The sequence below is a fragment of the Vicia villosa genome, linkage group LG3 (assembly GCF_029867415.1).
Source record: "Vicia villosa cultivar HV-30 ecotype Madison, WI linkage group LG3, Vvil1.0, whole genome shotgun sequence".
Lineage (NCBI taxonomy): Eukaryota > Viridiplantae > Streptophyta > Magnoliopsida > Fabales > Fabaceae > Vicia > Vicia villosa.
The window spans coordinates 10,927,772-10,946,959 of NC_081182.1; the positions used below are offsets into that span (position 1 = coordinate 10,927,772).

At 42.1% G+C, this 19,188-nt stretch overlaps 1 protein-coding gene and 1 pseudogene across 2 annotated transcripts; one reads left to right on the plus strand and one right to left on the minus strand.

Annotated features, from left to right (window-relative positions):
* LOC131657529 (uncharacterized) overlaps positions 1-19,188 on the minus strand; it is a 37,801-nt pseudogene that overhangs the window by 8,963 nt on the left and 9,650 nt on the right.
* LOC131660282 (uncharacterized) lies at positions 1,981-9,095 on the plus strand. 2 transcript variants are annotated; one of them, XM_058929494.1, is made up of 3 exons: positions 1,981-2,376; positions 4,831-4,899; positions 7,236-9,095. In XM_058929494.1, exon 3 carries the CDS (start codon positions 7,281-7,283, stop codon positions 8,967-8,969), a length of 1,689 nt encoding a protein of 562 aa, XP_058785477.1. In that variant the 5' UTR covers positions 1,981-2,376; positions 4,831-4,899; positions 7,236-7,280; the 3' UTR covers positions 8,970-9,095. The 2 variants fall into 2 exon arrangements, with proteins under 2 accessions (XP_058785477.1, XP_058785476.1); XM_058929493.1 differs by lacking the exon at positions 1,981-2,376 and having other exon boundaries at positions 3,949-4,899.

The following is a 19,188-nucleotide window of genomic DNA, read 5'->3' on the forward strand; positions in this document are numbered from 1 at the left end:
GGGATGTGTTTGCCTTGTGTTTTGGTGAAGAGGTTAGATGTTAGGGCTCGTAAAATCATGTTCATTTCGTGACTAGAGGAAGAGTTGATGAAAACCGAGGGCGGATTCGTGTTCAGTGCGCAAAATCGAGTGGGGCAATGGTCTGTATTCATACATCTGAGCGGTTGGGGGATGTTCGGTGAGCATGTGTGCCGGAGAAGACGACCGGAGGTGGTTCTCCGGCGTCTGTGTGAGTTTTCTTTTTCTTTTTCAGGCTGCCTACGTGTCAGCGCGTTAGTGGCTCATTTTCCAATCTTGTTGTAATTTTGGCATGATTTCAATGATTAGCTTGCGTGTTGTTTGGCTGTGATTGGCCCAGACATTATTTTGTCATGTAGTGACTTAAGTGAACCATGCCCCATTGATATAAGTGTTGTCACGCTTTTACCATAGTGTAAATGTGAAATAAATGCATATTGTATAGTGAGATAAATGCTGATAATAAAAAAAACAAATGACAAAGATGGAGGTGTGCAGCGTTGGGCCTCACACATCTTTGGGCCCTCGCTTGTTCTCAGAACCACACCCCTGTTTCATTAGTGCACCTACAGCCTTGTAACTGGGCCTGAGCGCCCTTGCTACTCCCACCCCCCTTTATTTTGAGCCCAGTTCTGCTTTTAATTGAATTTAGTTCACTTTTCAAATTACTTCTGCACCCCCTGACAATAACAAAACAAATAATAAAATGATATTTTCTCTTAGGTTTTAATTCCTTCCTTTTTGCAAATTAATATTTCTTTTCTTCTTAAATAAAATTGACTAAAAACATTTTCCACCCAATTAGAACTTTTTGAATTTTTATTTTCTTTTAATTGAATCCTAATTGATCGATTTCTTTGATTTGTGATTGGTTGATTAACCATAAATAAATAGTTTTCTTTGTTAATTCAAATTGGTTTCTAACATAAAATGCATTTGCTTGTGAATAGTTCAAAATGTTGTTTCTTTCATTTTTGTGAATATTTTCTTATATTGTGAAATGCTTAGATAAACCTCTTCCCTCACTGTTGCACCCCAAAATTTGCCCTCTTTATTCGAGCCATAAGTTATCCAAGACGTTTATTTCGTCATTCAAAAAAGAAGAAAAATAATAGAAAGTTTTCATGGGTTTAAGAAGATATAGTGTGAAATATGGTTTAAACAGTTGAAATACGAGAAAAATCACAAGTCGGATTTGGAAAGTGATTTAAGCTTGGTTCCCGCGTAGCCCCTAGTGTTTCGACGTTATCTACAACTTCCGTGTTTGACTCAGAAATCAATTCCATGAGGAAGGTTGTCGAATTTGCAAATTAATCGAGGTTTCACAGTGAAAAATGGTGCTGAACCGCAGGTTTTCGGACAGTAAAAAAATTCATATCTCCTAATTCGCCAGTCGGATTCGCTTGAAAATTTAACTAGGGATCCGTGCCATCATTACCAAAATTTCATATGTTCGGACCATCAGCCGATTATGCACCAAAAGTGCCCAGCATTTTAAGGAACGTCGCATTCTTTCGGTAAAAAGTGTGTTTTCGAATACGTCGCGCCGAGTTCGAAAATTCATAACTTCTTCGATTTTGATCGTATGAAGTCCATTCTGGCGGCATTTTCTTGGAAATTTCGTTAGTTTCGATTCTTCGTCACACATGCTTGTTCAGACTCTTAGCCGAAGTTGGAGTTTTATCGAGTTCTTTGAGCGATACTCACAAAATTCTGTACAGTCGTACCAGATGAACCGATATTTCTCGTCATTCAAACGCGCATAATTTCCTCACCGTTCGTCGGATTGAGACGATTCTCGCGGCTACGAGTCACAAATTTGGTCATCTTCACAGTGGAATTGGTCTCATCTCCGAATTTCGCATCAAATAATATTTCCTCGAAAATTAGCTAAAAAGGGATACGTTGAGGGTATTTCGGACAATTCATACTTACACTATATATTCATTTTTGTCCCAATTTTCATTCATTCATCAATTTCCATTCTCTCTCTACACAAACAAAAAACCAATTCTCTCTCACTTCTCTCTAGAATCAAAATACCAAAAAGATAGAAAAAACTCAAGAACACTATGAATTTCATAGCATTCCACAAAAGCACAAAAACATGAGATCTCAAATCTTCTTCTCGATTCTTTTTTCGGATCGCACTGCTACTAGCCAGTGATCACCACTTTCGGAGGCTTCAATCCTCCACACCAGCCGAGCTCGCCAGCCTTCTTTCGTCACGCAACTGCTAGCCGCGACGCTCTTCCAACTTCTCTGCGGATCGCGACTTCGGTTGTTTCTTCCTCCGATCAATCTCCGGCACGACGTATCTCCTCCTATCCGTGTTCTCCGATCTCCTTCTCATTTTCGGTAACTCCCTGATCTTGCTAATTGTCGTGACTCGAGTATAAGGCGGAATGATGATTGTGATTAGTTCTGGAATCATTGTAGAGGATATAATTGTTGTTGATTCGTTTACAGTACTCTATAAACTAAATATGTGCATATAAGGTGTTCGATTCATTGTCTATGATAATTTTGGTGTTCTTGTTAGTGTCTGTGTCATGAGTTCGGTGATGCCGTCGCATTGATTAAGTCTAATTGTTGCTGAATTTTTGTTATGAGATGTTATCACGATGAGCAATTGAATGGAAGTAGATATTAAAAATAGTGTTGATGATGATACTAATCAGTGAGGATATCGATGTTTAATTGCAAGTTTGAACAATGAATGATGATGAAAATTAGTTTGAGGATTTGTTTGACGACAATGGAATAAATAATTATGACATTAGTGGTATTCTCGATCATGGAATAAACAGCATGAGTAGAAATCCATTTGTGATTAATTCTTGATTGTTGCTTAAGCTAGATGTTAATGAGGAAGGATACTGTTTGTTTGTGATTAACTTATGTAGCTTGGTGCTAGTAGTACATGTTAGATATTTGGCACTCACTGTCATGGATATGTGGAACCGACTGTGTAGCTTAATTGTTGACTCTTTAATATTGCTTATGTTTTTTTTACATAAAGATGTTCTCTTGAGTTGTTGATTGTGTTGTGTTGGATTGCTCTAAATTGAAAGATATTGTTAAGGATGGAAGGCATTGTGTTTACTTGAGAACCATGTCATAGGTGAATTTTCATTTCTTTACTTTGTGTATCATTTACCATGAGCTAATACTTTGAGTTTGTGTATGTTTAAGTGTTTTTTAGGGACTGTTTTTGGGAAGTTACATAATGCAGTTTTTTTTTAGGAACTAATTGTGGTTGCAGGTTATCTTTTTAACTCATAAAAGTGCTTTGAAATGTGTTTGTATAAAAGTATATAGATGCTGGATTTTCGGTGTTGTTTTAGTGATTAATAATGTGAATCTTATTGCTCATTTGGTGGATATTTGATGCTGGAAATTTCTATGATGGATGGAGGTGTTGTTAACATGTAATTTGAGAGAATGATGAGTTTTAATGGTGTTGAAATGCTGGAAATTTAATGGACAGTCGATAATAGTATTGCTTTAAGTTCATTGTAACTTGTTAGAGCATGAAAATTGGTAATGATATTAGTGTTTCGGTGCTAATTAGAGCAAGTAGAAATGCTGAAAATTAAATGGTACCATGCTTATGTGAATTGTTGTGCATTTGACTTGGTCTTGAATATTAGTAACACCTTATGTTTAATTGTTGAGAACTCTAATTGTGAGGATTTGATACTTTGTGCTTACTTGAAACTATGCTTGATTCTAATTTTCAACATGTCAATTATATGCTATCTTGTGCAAGGTACCATGAACCACTTTCTTGTGTTTAGGTGTGTTTCTAAGGAACTTTTTTGGGGCTGTTTTAGAACTTCTTAATGCAGAATTTTGTTTATGTGCTTGTTAGTGCATCTCTTCATTTTGTTTTGTTTCCTAAAGATATGAAAGAAAAATAATTGTTGTGCTTGCTGTTTAGTGTTTAATTGTGAATTCAATAGGTAAAATAGACTTTATATGAATGCTAATCATTAGTAATAGGTGCTGGTTTTTCTTAAGTGTATTTGTTCTCTCTCTTTTTCTCAATTTTGCAAAGTGAATACGTGATACATCGGCTTTACTTGAAAACACCACATCTTTTGATTCGCTTAGTGTTTTTTAGCGTATGAATAGTGTTTCTTGAGTAGAATATGTTGTTTGGAACTGTTTAAATGCTTTATTTTCGGTTTCGGCCGACCTTTTCCATTGATTTTGCTTCTGCCCCGTCTCGGAAGTCGCGCCTCCGGGCCGATTTATTGATTTTCGAATGCGTTTTCGAATTCCTTGACACTTTTTATGGTGACCATGTAGTTTTTTTTGTTTAATTCCGATGACTTTTATTTTTTAGTGGTTCATACCGTTTTCACTAGTTTCCGGATACAATTGACATGCGTAATTTTTCTTCAAATTTCATTTACATTCATATTCTTTTAATATTTGCATACTCTTCCTATCACGTAGGCTATTTAGGTTTAGTTCTGCATATCATTTGTGTGCATGTGATTTTGTTCTATCGTTTTCAATTTTTGCCGCAACTTCAGGTTGCGCTTTTGTTATCTTTGACGCATTTGCTAGTATGTGCAAGGTACATCCGGGAGTTCCTTATTTGATGCGAGCTGCCTCGTGTTCCACTTTATTTGTGGGACACGACACTTTGATAATTGTCTATATGTACCGTGTGTTTGCTTGTAGGTGTCGATGGTGCTGATATATGACTCCACGCGACGCGCGATTTACTTTTGCGACGTCGTAGTGCTTTGATATTTTTGCTTTTACGGATTCCTGATGTTGCTTATTGCTTGTGGACAGTTGCTACGCGATATTCTCGGATTTCTCTGCTTACGTTTGCCAGCTCATTGCGGACTTGCTATCCGTACGGTACCGTTCCTTCCCTTTTACTTATTCAAGTACCATATCTTGCCATGAGAAGTAGGGTAGGCATGCAACATCATTCATAACATGAGAAGTAGGGTAGACATTCATCTGGCCAAGCCCTCGAAAGAGGCTCTGTTTTTGTTTGTTTATTATTCTCCGCTTCTTTCTTTTTTACTTTCCGCCTGTCTCGGGTGGCTTTCCCCGTTGACAATAGCTTCGGGTGGCTTTCCCCGTTAGCTAATGGTCTGTGGTGTCCCTGTCTCGGGTGGCTTTCCTCGTTGACAGTAGCTTCGGGTGGCTTTCCCCGTTAGCTAACAGATTGTGGCGTGTTTATCTCGAGTGGCTTTCCTCGGTGATAGTAGCTTCGGGTGGCTTTCCCCGTTAGCTAAGAGTCTTTAGTGTATCTATCTCGGGTGGCTTTCCCCGTTGATAGCGGCTTCGGGTGGCTTTCCCCGCTAGCTAAAGCATTTCCCCTGTCCCCAGGTCACTACTTCGGTAGTTTGCTTGCTTTACGAGCTGAGCTCGTTTGTGTGTTGCATTTGCATTGATTACTACTTTGTTTGTTTGTTTCTCGAGCAGAGCTCGATTGTGTGCCATATGCTTGTGATGCTTGTTCACTATCTTCTTATCTGCTATGCCTGTTAGTATGATATTTTTGTGATGCTTGTTCACACATTTGACGTGTATACCTGTTACATGTTGTTTGCGATGCCTGTTCGCATTTTTGTTTATGATCCTTGTTCACATTTGACGTGTATACCTGTTACATGTTTGTCGTGCATGTATGCCTGTTACGTGTATGTCATTTATCTGCTATGCCTGTTAGTATGATATCACTTGTGATGCCTGTTCACACACTCACATTCGTGTATGCCTGTTACACGTCTGTTTTCTGTTTGCGATGCCTGTTCGCATGTTCTTATCTGTGATGCCTGTTCACATGCCGTGTTTGCTAGGATCTTTGTGACGCTCCTTGTTTGCATGCTCCCTTAGGGTGCTCGGTTCCGTTTCTCTAGGAGACGCGAATCGAGATAGAAACAAAAACTTTTGGGCCGAACTACGGCGCTCTGATTTCTCCATTGCACATTGGAGGTACGTAGGCACAGGGTACGAACACCCTAGCGAGCGAACTTTTTCTTTTCTTATTTTTGTTCGACTTTCTTGCTTATTTGCTTATTCCTTCCATTGCATGTTTCCTCCTATTTGTATATCTTCCATTGCATGTTGCCCTTTACACATAGCATGATACACACACACGCACATCCTTAGATTAGAAAACTAGTAAGAATGGATCCTGTGGAGTACCACAGACGTGAGGGGTGCTAATACCTTCCCCTCACGTAAAAGACACCCTTACCCTTTCTCTGAGACCATTGCTTGTTTTTTTGGTTTTCTTCGATATTTTCCATTCCTTATTGTAGGATAAATAGATGTTCGATAGCGACTTCATTGTATTTTTTTCGATGAGTTTTCCAGTTGCTTCAGCTGGCGACTTCACTGGGGACTATCCGAGTGTCGTTCCTAGTTCTTGTTTGATTTCCTTTTCTGTGGTTGTTTGTGTGTTTACTGCTAGCATCATTGTATATACTGCTTGCATGCATTTGCATCTATGTGTTTACCGCTTTCCATATTCTGGATATACTGTTGTGCTGGCTGGTTGTTTTGCTTGGCGGGCGGGATGTTACTATGAGGTAAAAGGTCCATTACCCAGACCAAGTACACATTTAGATTAGAGTGGATAGTTATGTTGGCTCTCGTGGCGCCTGGCACGTAGAGTTGGCATAACATACCACAACCAGGAGAGAACTCGGTGAGGTGATCCTTGTCCGGCATGCTTATTGCCTGAGGCAGGCGCTCTCATTGTTTGTTCGAAATTCCTGGCGACCATTAGGGACATCCTGTGTGTGTTTAGGATTTCTACCTGTGAGGTTTGGGATGGGACAGGAAACCGTGGCTCCTACCTACCATTTGCTTCTCCAAATTTGAGGTCGGACCTTTATTTGGTCTGTTCTCGTTATGATTGATATATTGTTGATTCCAAAATGAGGAGGGACCTTTATTTGGTTTGTCCTCATGGGTTCTCGATATTCTGGTGTTTCTGAAATGACGGCGGAGCTTTGATTCTGTTACTCTTGGATTCTGTTCATATGTGATACAATGGGTGTGGTTTTACCAGTGTTTATTTGGTTCTTGGTGTTCCGTTACAGTGTTAAACCTTTGATCCTGACGCTTTTGTGATGGTATCGGCAAATCAGCGCAGCATTGTCCAGATATGATGTGCATAGCATGTTTTTATTTTCTTTTTGCATCATTTTAACATTCATGTTTCTTATTTCCAGGTGTCCATATCATTGATTCTAGTTTCTAGCAAAGGTGTTCCAAAGATGCGTCAGCACAAGAATCGTAACGTTGGCTACAAATTTGCGAAGATTTCCTTAGGGGCATTGCCAACTTTAGCTGAGAGGTCTTCGTCTGCAAACAAAGGTGTCTTTGAGAAGAAATATGGGAAGATACTGGATATTCTAGACTCGCCTTTGACAGAATACCAGGAAGGGGGAATTCATACACTCTTGCACTTTTATGAGCCGTCTTTACGTTGTTTCACTTTTGTGGACTTCCAGTTGTTGCCTACCTTGGAGGAATACTCGTATCTGGTAGGAGTTCCTGTCGAGCGTCAGGTTCCGTTCTATAATACCATGGAGGTTCCATCAGCTGAAGGGTTGGCGTCTGCTCTTTATTTGAGCCAATCATGGGTGAAAGCTAATTTTGAATCTAAGGTTAACCGTTCTGGTTTCTCTTTGAAGTGTCTGCTAAAGAAAGCCCATGATGCTGCTGACAAGGAAGTTTGGAGAGAGTTCAATGCTGTATTGGCTTTATGTGTCTATGGGATAGTCTTGTTTCCCAACATACCTGAATTCGTGGACATAAATGCCATTCGTATCTTCACAACAGGAAACCCAGTTCCTACTCTTTTAGGGGACGTGTATCATTCAGTGCATTCTAGAAACCATAAGGGAGGAGGAGGTATTGTGAACTGTTGCCTTCCATTGTTATACATGTGGTTTAATAGTCATATGCCTTGCAAAGGAGCTTTCGTAGCTACTCGAGATTCCTTGACCTGGGCGAAAAGATTGATGGGATTAAGGGCTAAGGACATTCGCTGGTATACTCCAAAGTTAGATTGGAAAGATGACGAGATGGTGTCTGAATGTGGGGATTTTGATAATGTCCCTCTTATAGGAGTTAGAGGTGGTATTAATTATAACCCACGTCTCGCTGTGCGTCAGTTGGGTTTTGCTCTGGTGAGTCCTCCCGAAGACAGATTCGTGAAAGAATCCTTGTACTATGATGTATTGCAAGACACCACTGAATTGCAGAGGGCTGTTAGAGCATGGTTTAATGTCAGAGTGAGAATCAAAGCGGATTTGGGGAAGAGAGATTGCATTGCTCATCCTGATTATACGGAGTGGGTGGAGAAGAGAGCAAAAGACAATGGGTTGCCTTTCCCTTTTGAGGACCCTTTGTACACGCATGGTCCTGATTTTCCTGTTGATATGTCGGTGGGAAAGTTTCTAAAGACAGCGGATGCCAATGAACAACTTCGTGAAGAGAATTTGGATTTAAGTATGAAGTTGTTTGATGTCAATCAAGAGAAGAAGGACTTAAGCCGTAAATTGAGGATGATCGGTGAAGGTTCTGGCAGGAAGGCCAAGGCACAAAAGAGACAACACGGTGGTATCACTGTTGCTGATGAGGTTACTGAACTAAAGAAGGCGTTAGAAGAGGTTGAAGCCAGGTATTTAGAAAAACAGCGGGAACTTGATGAAATGGCGGTTTCCAAAGAGGAGTTGCAAATCCAACACGAGGCGGAAATAGCGAGTTTAACGTCATTGCTTCAACGCAGTGATGACAGAATCGATGAAGGCTATGCACAGAGAAAGAGGCTACAATGTCACCTCCAAGGAAGTCAAGCCCGGTTAGACAAAGTGTTGAAAGAGAATCAGATTCTAAGAGATCAACTTCAAGAGAAAGATGAGATCATTCGAGGGCTCACTCAGAAGCCAAATCAGTGATGTTCGGGAGTTTCGTTCGATGTTTGTTTTCTGGTTATTTTGTTATTGATCACCATCAGGCTTGTTGATGGGATCGATTATTGGGCTGGATCTTTGTTTGAAAATTTGTAATGAACTTCTTGTATGTCGTACTTTGATGATTACATGATATGTTTGTTCTTGTGCGGAATCCATTGCTTGGTCTTATATTTTGCTGGAAATTACGAATCAATGTGTTAAACACTTGGAAATATTAAACATGTCGCTTGCATTCATATTCATGCACTTCATATATTATCATGCATGCATAACAGGTATTCCAGATGTTTTCTTGGTAACTGATTGGGCTTTTGTTCAACAGCAATTGCTTCTTCACACAGTTACGGTACTCGAGGCAATCAGAGGCGACAAATGGAACAGATACACGAACAGATGGCTGAAATGCGAGCTCAGCTGATGGAACAGATGAACACGCAGATGACTCAGTTTATGGAGGCGTTGGCTAACGTCACCAGAGGTCAAGAGGATTTGAGAGTTCTCGTCGAGAATTCTAGGAGAACTGAGAATGTTGGAGGACAATATGGGTTATATGATGACGTATCCGGACGGATTGAGAACAACCATGATGAGAACGAGTTCAGGCAGCCTGCCCATGTGCCTTATAATCCTTTCAACCAGAATCAGGGGTTTCCGCCGCCGCCTCTGTCTCGTCTCCTTGGAGGAAGAGGTCATTATAATCGGGGAAATCAAGACTTTGATTTCGAGAATGTGGATCAACTATCGAGGCACAGTGCTGAGGGTGTGCAGGATGATGGTGGTAAGATTCGTCTGATTGAGGAACGTCTCCGAGCTGTTGAGGGTAAGGGTGTGCTTGGTATGGACATCACTGATCTAGGATTGGTTCCTGGCGTAAGGGTTCCTCCAAAGTTCAAAGTGCCGATTTTTGATAAGTACAATGGAGCTACCTGTCCCATGACGCATGTCAAAGCGTACTATCGCAAGATGTCAGTTTATTCAGAGGATGAAGGTTTCTTGATGCACTTCTTCCAGGATAGCTTGGCTGGAGCTTCCTTGGAATGGTACATGCAACTTGAGCGTGCTCACATTCATTCATGGAGAGATCTTGTTGAGGCTTTCATTAAGCATTATCAGTATAACGTTGATATGGCACCGAATAGAACTCAGTTGCAGAGCTTGGTTCAAGGCTCTAAAGATTCATTCAAGGAGTACGCCCAGAAGTGGCGTGAGCTAGCTGCGAGAGTTCAGCCACCAATGACTGAGCGCGAGATGATTGATATGTTCACAAGCACTCTGTCTGGACATTACTATTTGGCTTGTAGCACGTCTGCAAGTTTTGCTGAAATGGTTAGATGTGGTGAACGCGTCGAGATGGGCTTGAAAATGGGAAAGATACAGTTGGGTGGTGTCGCTAGTTCTACTGGTGGAAAGAAACCGTCAGAGGGTTATACCAGAAAGAAAGAAGGAAACACGGATGCGGTGTATGGGCGAAGTGGCCAAGGAAGAGGCAATTCTCAAGTCAATGCTGTTACTATTCCTGTGCCGCAACAACAACAAGAACAGGGGCAGCGCCCTCAATATCAGAATAACCAGTATCGACAGAGAAGGGATAGAAAGATTGATCCGATTCCCATGACATATGCTCAAGTGCTACAACACTTGCTCAAGATTGAGAAGATCACTTTGAGAGATGCTCCGAATGCTCCGGATCGTCAGTCTCCGAACTATAATGCGAATGCGCGGTGTGCTTTTCATTCCGGTGCTGCTGGACATGATACAGAGAGGTGTATCGCGTTGAAGAATAAGGTCCAGGACTTGTTGGATCAAAAGATAATTCAGTTCACTCCTACACCCAATATTGTCAATAATCCGATGCCTACTCATGGAGGTTCGGGTGTGAATGCCATTGAGAGTGAAGAGACAAGTGTTGTATCCGACGTGGGTTGTTTGACTTTTCCTCTGGTGTCAGTGAAGCAACATCTGGTCAATAGCGGCATCTTCCCGGGTTGTGGTGTGGATTGTGAGAATTGCAAGAGTCAGCCTGAAGGTTGTGCTGATTTAAAAGGTATGGTACAAAAACTGATTGATGAGGGTCCTCTTCAATTTTATCGAAGGTCGAGAGGTGCGAAAAATGAGAATGGTGAAGTGTCTGTGATTTCAATTCCTTATGAGCCGGTTGTTCCAATCTGTATCCAAGTGCCTATTCAGATACCTGTTAGTATCCCATATGAGGAGCAACCAGTGGCGTTGATGATTACCGTGCCAGGACCTATTCCATATGAGAGTGAGAAGGCCATCCCTTGGCATTATGGTTCAGATGTGTATTACTATGGCACGAAGGAGGAGGGCGAGCTATCCGAAGAGAAGTCTGTGGAAGCTGCAGTTGCAAACACTGATAATTTTGCCAGTACTGGTAGAATCACTCGCAGTGGTAGGGTGTTCTCCCCTCAGCCAATGCAAAATAATACAGATGCTTTGGCTAAGGCTAAAGGCAAACAAGTGGTGACTGATGACCAGAATCCTCCGACTCAGAAGGGGGCACCTGACAATACTGTGCCTTCCAAGGATGTGGAAGAATTGCTGAGAATCATCAAGAAGTCTGATTACAAAGTTGTTGAGCAGTTGGGTCAGACCCAATCAAAGATTTCAATCTTGCAATTGTTGATGTGTTCGGAAGGTCATAGAGATGCTCTCTTAAAAATTCTGAATGGTGCCTATGTGCCGCATGAAATATCTGTGAATCAGCTAGAGGCGGTAGCCAATAATATCTCCGCTGGAAATGGTTTGGGATTTACGGATCATGATCTTCCTCCAGAAGGGAGAAACCATAACAAGGCTTTGCATATTTCGATTGAGTGTAAGGGGACGACCTTGTCCCGTGTTTTGGTTGATACTGGGTCTTCTTTAAACGTGCTTCCCAAATCAGCTCTAATGAGAATTGACTATGCTGGTGTGGAGTTAAGGCCTAGTGAATTGGTGGTGCGCGCGTTTGACGGTTCAAGGAGGTCTGTGTTCGGAGAGGTAGATCTACCAATCCAAGTGGGTCCTCAGATCTTTACCATAACCTTTTATGTGATGGATATTCAACCCGCTTACTGCTGTCTGTTGGGACGACCATGGATTCACAAGGCTGGTGCTGTGACATCCACTCTTCATCAGAAGTTGAAGTATCCGGTTGACGGTAAAGTGGTGACGGTTTGTGGTGAAGAAGATTATATCGTGAGCCACTTGTCCTCTTTCCAATATGTAGAGATCGAAGGTGAAATACATGAGACGCCGTTCCAAGCGTTTGAGGCTGTGAATGCTGTGAAAAGCCCTCTTTGTGAGTTAAAGAAGCCGGAAACGATTATGTCTTCCTTGAAGGATGCACGGGTGGTTGTGGAAACTGGTAAAAGTGAGGGGTGGGGACAGATGATTGATGTGCGCCCTAAGTTCAATAAAAATGGTCTCGGTTTCAACCCTGGTAGGCAAAGCTTTACGTCTCCAACATCAAGTTTCACTCCAGTCAGGTTTGTGAGGGGTGGCATCATCCAAGATGGTAAGGTCAATGCCATTGTCAAGGGTGAAGAGGTGGATAGTGACTGTGATTTTGATAGCTGGATCCGCCCAAGTATTCCTGGAACAAAGCTCAACAACTGGACAATTGAAGATGTCATTCAAGTCACGCAGGCTCGGGAGTAATTTTCTTGTTTTTACTTTTCTTATCATGCAATAATTCCTACGCTCTGCCCAAGGCGTAGTGAATCATTTGTAGGGCCATGCAGTTCGCATTTTCAAAGTATTCATGAAATAAAAGGACGTTTTTGCATTCAAATGTTTTGTTCCTTGTCTTTCTTTTAAATGTTTTTATTTAAATGGCAATGTTTCCTTTTACACCCACTTGCACATAGCTTAATAAATAAAAAAAAAACTAACTAAAATAAAAGCGTCAATCATGCAGATGTTCCACCACCACGGATTCCATTGGTAACAGTTCCGCTATTGCTTATTATGATTTTGACAATCCGATCTACCAAGCCGAGGAGGAAGCTTATGAAGATTGTGACCTTCCCGATGAGTTGGCCAGATTGTTGAAACAAGAAGAAAAGAAAGCGATACAGCCGCATCAGGAAGCAATCGAGATGGTAAATGTTGGCACTAAAGAGCAAGTCCGAGAAGTCAAGATAGGGGCTGCGCTGGAGAATAGTGTGAAACGGAGGCTTATTGCTATGTTGAAAGAGTACGCAGATATCTTTGCTTGGTCCTATGAGGATATGCCTGGTCTCGATACAGATATTGTGGTACACCGTCTACCTATCAAGGAAGATAGTCCTCCTGTCAAGCAGAAGCTTCGAAGGACTCGCCCAGATATGTCGGAGAAGATTAAGAAAGAGGTTGAGAAACAGTTTGATGCTGGCTTCTTGCAAGTGGTGAATTACCCGCCATGGGTTGCGAATATTGTTCCTGTACCTAAGAAAGACGGAAAGGTCAGGATGTGTGTTGATTACAGAGATTTGAATAGGGCGAGTCCGAAGGATGATTTTCCTCTCCCCCATATTGATGTGTTGGTGGATAATACCGCTCCTTTCAAGGTGTTTTCCTTCATGGATGGCTTCTCTGGTTACAATCAGATCAAGATGGCACCAGAAGACATGGAGAAAACAACATTTATCACGCCGTGGGGAACTTTCTGCTACAAAGTGATGCCTTTTGGGTTGAAAAACGCAGGGGCAACGTATCAACGCGCCATGGTGACTCTTTTTCATGATATGATCCATAAAGAGATTGAAGTGTATGTTGACGACATGATTGCAAAATCTCATACTGAAGAAGAGCATTTGGTTCATTTGCAGAAGTTGTTTGAAAGGCTTCGGGAATTCAGACTGAGGTTGAATCCAAATAAGTGCACTTTCGGAGTGCGATCTGGAAAGTTGTTGGGTTTTGTTGTTAGTGGAAAAGGTATTGAGGTTGATCCTGCAAAAATAAAAGCTATACAAGAGATGCCTGAGCCGAGAACAGAAAAAGAGGTTCGTGGTTTCTTAGGGAGGTTGAACTATATTGCTAGATTCATCTCTCATCTTACGGCCACTTGTGAACCAATATTCAAATTGCTAAGAAAGGATCAGACGGTCAGGTGGAATAACAATTGTCAAAAAGCATTCGAAAAAGTGAAAGAGTATCTGCAGGAACCTCCGATACTAATGCCTCCAGTTCCAGGAAGACCTTTGATTATGTACCTCACAGTTCTTGAAAATTCAATGGGATGTGTGCTGGGTCAACATGACGAGTCTGGTCGAAAAGAGCACGCAATATAGTACCTTAGCAAAAAGTTTACCGACTGTGAATCCCGATACTCACTGCTCGAGAAAACTTGCTGTGCTTTGGTGTGGGCTGCTCGCCGGCTGAGGCAGTATATGTTGGTTCACACCACTTTATTGATTTCCAAGATGGATCCTATCAAATACGTCTTTGAGAAGCCCGCTCTTTCCGGAAGAGTAGCCAGGTGGCAAATGATTTTGACTGAATATGATATCCAGTATACTACTCAGAAAGCCATCAAAGGTAGTGTGTTGGCAGATTATCTTGCGCATCAGCCGGTCGAAGATTATGAATCGATGAAGTTTGAATTCCCCGATGAGGATGTCTTGTACATCAGAGATTGCAACATTCCCGGACCAGAGGAAGGACCTGAACCAGGATCGCGATGGACGCTCGTGTTTGATGGTGCCTCTAATGCACTTGGGAATGGTGTGGGAGCTGTAATTACTTCTCCATCAGGTTTTCATATTCCGTTTACAGCCAGAATCTGTTTTGATTGCACTAATAACATGGCTGAATATGAAGCTTGCATCTATGGTATCGAAGCTGCGATCGATTTGCGAATCAAATACTTGAAGGTTTATGGGGATTCCAATCTTGTCATTAGCCAGATCAATGGAGATTGGGAAACTCGCCATCAGAATCTGATTCCATACAGGGAGCATGTGATGAGACTCATTCCATACTTTGATGAGATCACATTCGAGCATATTTCTAGAGAAGAAAACAATCTTGCTGATGCTCTCGCTACTTTGGCTTCCATGTTCAAAGTGAAATGGGCCAATGAAGCGCCTAACATCACCATCAATAGGTTGGACGAACCTGCATTTTGCTTTGAGGCTGATGTTGAATTGGATGGTAATCCCTGGTATCATGATATCAAGAAGTTCCTCGAAACTCAAGAGTATCCTCCCGAAGCGTCGGTGACTGATAAGAAGTTTCTGAGAAGGTTTGCAGCTAAGTTTTACCTCAACGGTGGGGTGTTGTACAAGAGGCATCATGACGGTGTGTTGCTCCGATGTGTTGTGAAGGAAGAAGCTTCGAAAATCATAGAGGAAATGCACGAAGGCGAGTTTGGTACCCATTCTAGTGGGCATACGATGGCTAAGAAGATCTTGAGGGCTGGTTACTATTGGTCCACTATGGAAACCGATTGTCATAACCATGTCAGAATTTGTCACAAGTGCCAGATCTATGCTGATAAAGTGCACGTGCCGCCTGTGCCTTTGAATGTCTTGACTTCTCCGTGGCCTTTTGCAATGTGGGGCATTGATATGATTGGAGAGATTAAGCCTACTGTTTCCAATGGACATCGCTTCATTTTGGTTGCCATTGATTACTTCACCAAGTGGGTTGAAGCCGCATCCTATGCGAATGTCACCAAGCAAGTGATTACTCGCTTCATCAAGCACAACATAATATGTCGTTATGGGATTCCTGAGAAGATCATTACTGACAATGGATCGAATCTTAATAATAAGTTGATGAAGGAGCTTTGTGAGTCCTTCAAGATCAAGCACCACAATTCTTCTCCGTACCGTCCAAAAATGAATGGCGCTGTTGAAGCGGCCAACAAGAACATTAAGAAGATTGTGCAAAAGATGGTAGTGTCCTACCGAGATTGGCATGAGATGCTCCCTTTCGCTTTGCATGGTTATCGTACCTCTGTGCGTACATCGACTGGGGCAACCCCTTTCTCACTTGTTTATGGTATGGAAGCGGTATTGCCTGTTGAAGTTGAGATTCCTTCCCTGAGGATCATGAAAGACGTCGAGCTTGACGAGTCAGAATGGGTACAGAATCGATTGGATCAGTTGAATCTCATTGATGAAAAGCGTTTAGCGGCTATTGGTCATGGTCAGGTATACCAAAAGAAGATGAGAAAAGCTTTTGACAAGCGGGTGCGACCCCAAAGCTACAAACCAGGTGACCTGGTACTCAAAAGAATTATTCTCCCTCAAGGAGATCCACGAGGCAAGTGGACTCCGACGTATGAAGGTCCCTTTGTTGTGCAGAAAGTGTTCTCTGGCGGTGCCATGATGCTTGCAACAATGGATGGCGAGGACTTTCCGCACCCTGTGAACGCAGATGTAGTCAAAAAATACTTCGCATAGACCTGATAAAAAGAAAGAGAGGAAAAAAGAAAAAAAAGAAAAAAAGAAAAAAAAGGAAAAAGAAAAAAGAATAGAAAATGAATCAGGCAAAAGAATGAAAAAGAAACAAATATACCCGCTAAGTTGAAAACCCGAAAGGGCGGCTTAGGCAAAAAAGGGACAAAAGCGAATGACTACATCTCGCATGCCACCTTGGCAATCACTCTTCATACATACTTAGGGCTCCCGACCGAGGGATAAGCAAGACTCCGTGTTCTTGAGTTTGCACCTGGCAACTCAAATCCCTAAAAGCACTCGCAAACCCCGTCGGGTCCACAAGTTCGGTGATGTCACCAATCAGTTTGTTAATCGGGCAGTGATCAATCCTAATGAGTACGGTCTTCTAGAGCAAGGAGATGAGAACGTCGAGGTTATAAAATTGATAGCGGGATCGAAACCAATGGATATCCGTTTCACATTGCCATTTCTCTTGTATTAAAAAAAAGGGGTGGTTACCTCTTACTAGGAACTACTTCTGAAATATGTTCGCTCTGTTACGAGCATTCTGTTTTCGATTAATAAAGATCTTTCTATCTCAAAGGTTGTTTTCTTTTACTGATTTGTTTGCATAAAACGTCCTGAATTTGTGTAACTATGTATATGAAAACTGCATTGCTTTTACAATACATGATTAGAAATGATAAAATTTTTGAATTTACTTCGAAGTCTTGTGTAACTAGGGTGGCAGGCCAAAATGCCGTGCTATATCCTGGGGCATTTTTCTTTGGTTGATCTCGCAGGTACATGCTTGCAAGCGTTCCACATCAGCATATTGACGGGCGCTGGGAGAGATTCCCACTCCCCAGCCGAGTACATTCAGATGAGATTTTCTTTGTTCCAAGATTCTCATATCCGCAGAAAAGCACATTTCTATGTGTTCTCCATGCTCCAGAAGTCTTATTCCTCGACGGAATGCTTTCTCCCCAGTTAAGTCACGATTGGACGATATCTGATTCCCCAGCCGGCTCTTAATGAGGTCTCTTGCCCGAATGCCTCATTTTCCCCAGGAGAGTCATCTTGTTCTCCAATGGAGTGATCTTAACCAGAGGTTCTTATGCCGAGTTTCTTATCCCCAGCGGATTTCTTATCTCCTCATCCCAAGTGTGCCGAGAATTTGCTTCTCCAATGAAGTTGCCGGGGTATTTCCCAAGCAGTTAATTGGGATGTTCATATTTCCCAAGCAAAATTTATTCCCCAAACAGAGCTCGCATCCAGATTTGGTCATCTCCAACAGGTTTCCGATCCATCTTTGCCAGCTCGCAGTTTGTGACTTCTGGTCATTCATCTTGTCCTCCCCGCAGAGTTCCATACTCTCTCCGAGACTTCTTCAGCAAGTCAGTGCTCCACCGCTGTTGCCCTAAGCAGCGTCCGAATCATGCATCATTCGCATTGCATTCTCTTAACGCATATCGTCTTCCCTAATCGGGAATCCATGCACATTCATACATGCATCATGCATAAATCATATCATTTCTGTTTCGTTCTACAGGAAGGTCATCAAGATACTCAAATGCCTCCCAGAGAGCAACTCGCCTAATCATTACATGCGCTTATCCTGATGTACATATCAGGAAAGGATTGTCAATTCACCTGATGAAGATATTCCTATTCCCGACGTCCTCAGATCGGTTGAAGATATTTGTTCCTATCCTGATTCCAGTTCAGTGAAGGAGCCGCCTCCGGGTCTCTGTCGATCTTCCGAAGGAGCGAGCCCTCTGATACATCAGATCAGTTGGAAATATCTACGTCCTGACGATTTATTCTCGTTCAGAAGAAGACTTGTCTGCCCGTTTCTGACATTTCTTTTCCCGGCGCACACAGTTCGGAAGAGATATTTGTTCCTATTCCTGATAAATCAGACTTTCAGTTGAGGGAACCGCCTCCGGATCTCATCGATCTTACGAAGGAGCAAGCCTCTGATGCCCGGATCAGATGGAGATATCTGCCTGATTGACTTTGTCATTCAGAAGAGGATTGTTCTACTTATTTTCTAGCATCGAGCCTAGATCAGTTTAAAGACTTCCTTTCCCGACGTACACAGTTCGGAAGAGATATTGTTCCTGTCCTGATAAACCAGACTTTCAGTTGAGGGAACCGCCTCCGGATCTCGTCGATCTTACGAAGGAGCAAGCCGCTGATACCCAGATTAGTAGGAATATCTGCCTGATGATTTAATTGCATCAGATGGAGATGTCGCATTGGTACCCAGACCAGAGATACTTACTACCCGTTGATGCCCAGATCAGCCGGAGTATCTCATTTCGATGCCCAGATCGACTTAGACATCTATCCCCGATTCCTGTTCGGAAGACATCTGCTACGTCTGATACCCAGATCATTCGAAGATGTGCCTTCTCTTGATGCCCAGATCAATTGAAGTCTTTTCCCCTGCCTGTGGGGTTACGTGTTCCTTCTTATCGCAAGTTGGAGCTACTTAATTATCTAGTTCAATTGAAGTTTTTTCTCCCTACTTGCGGGGTGATACATTCTTTCTTATTACAAGACGGAGTCTTCTGTTGATCAAGAGCGCAAATTTTCGAGTTCATTCTGGTATTCAATCTCCTTCCACCTCAACGGTTCGAAACTTTCGTTTCTCACTCGTCAGGTTCAAGAAGTTTGAATAGGGGCAGCTGTTGCACCCCAAAATTTGCCCTCTTTATTCGAGCCATAAGTTATCCAAGACGTTTATTTCGTCATTCAAAAAAGAAGAAAAATAATAAAAAGTTTTCATGGGTTTAAGAAGATATAGTGTGAAATATGGTTTAAACAGT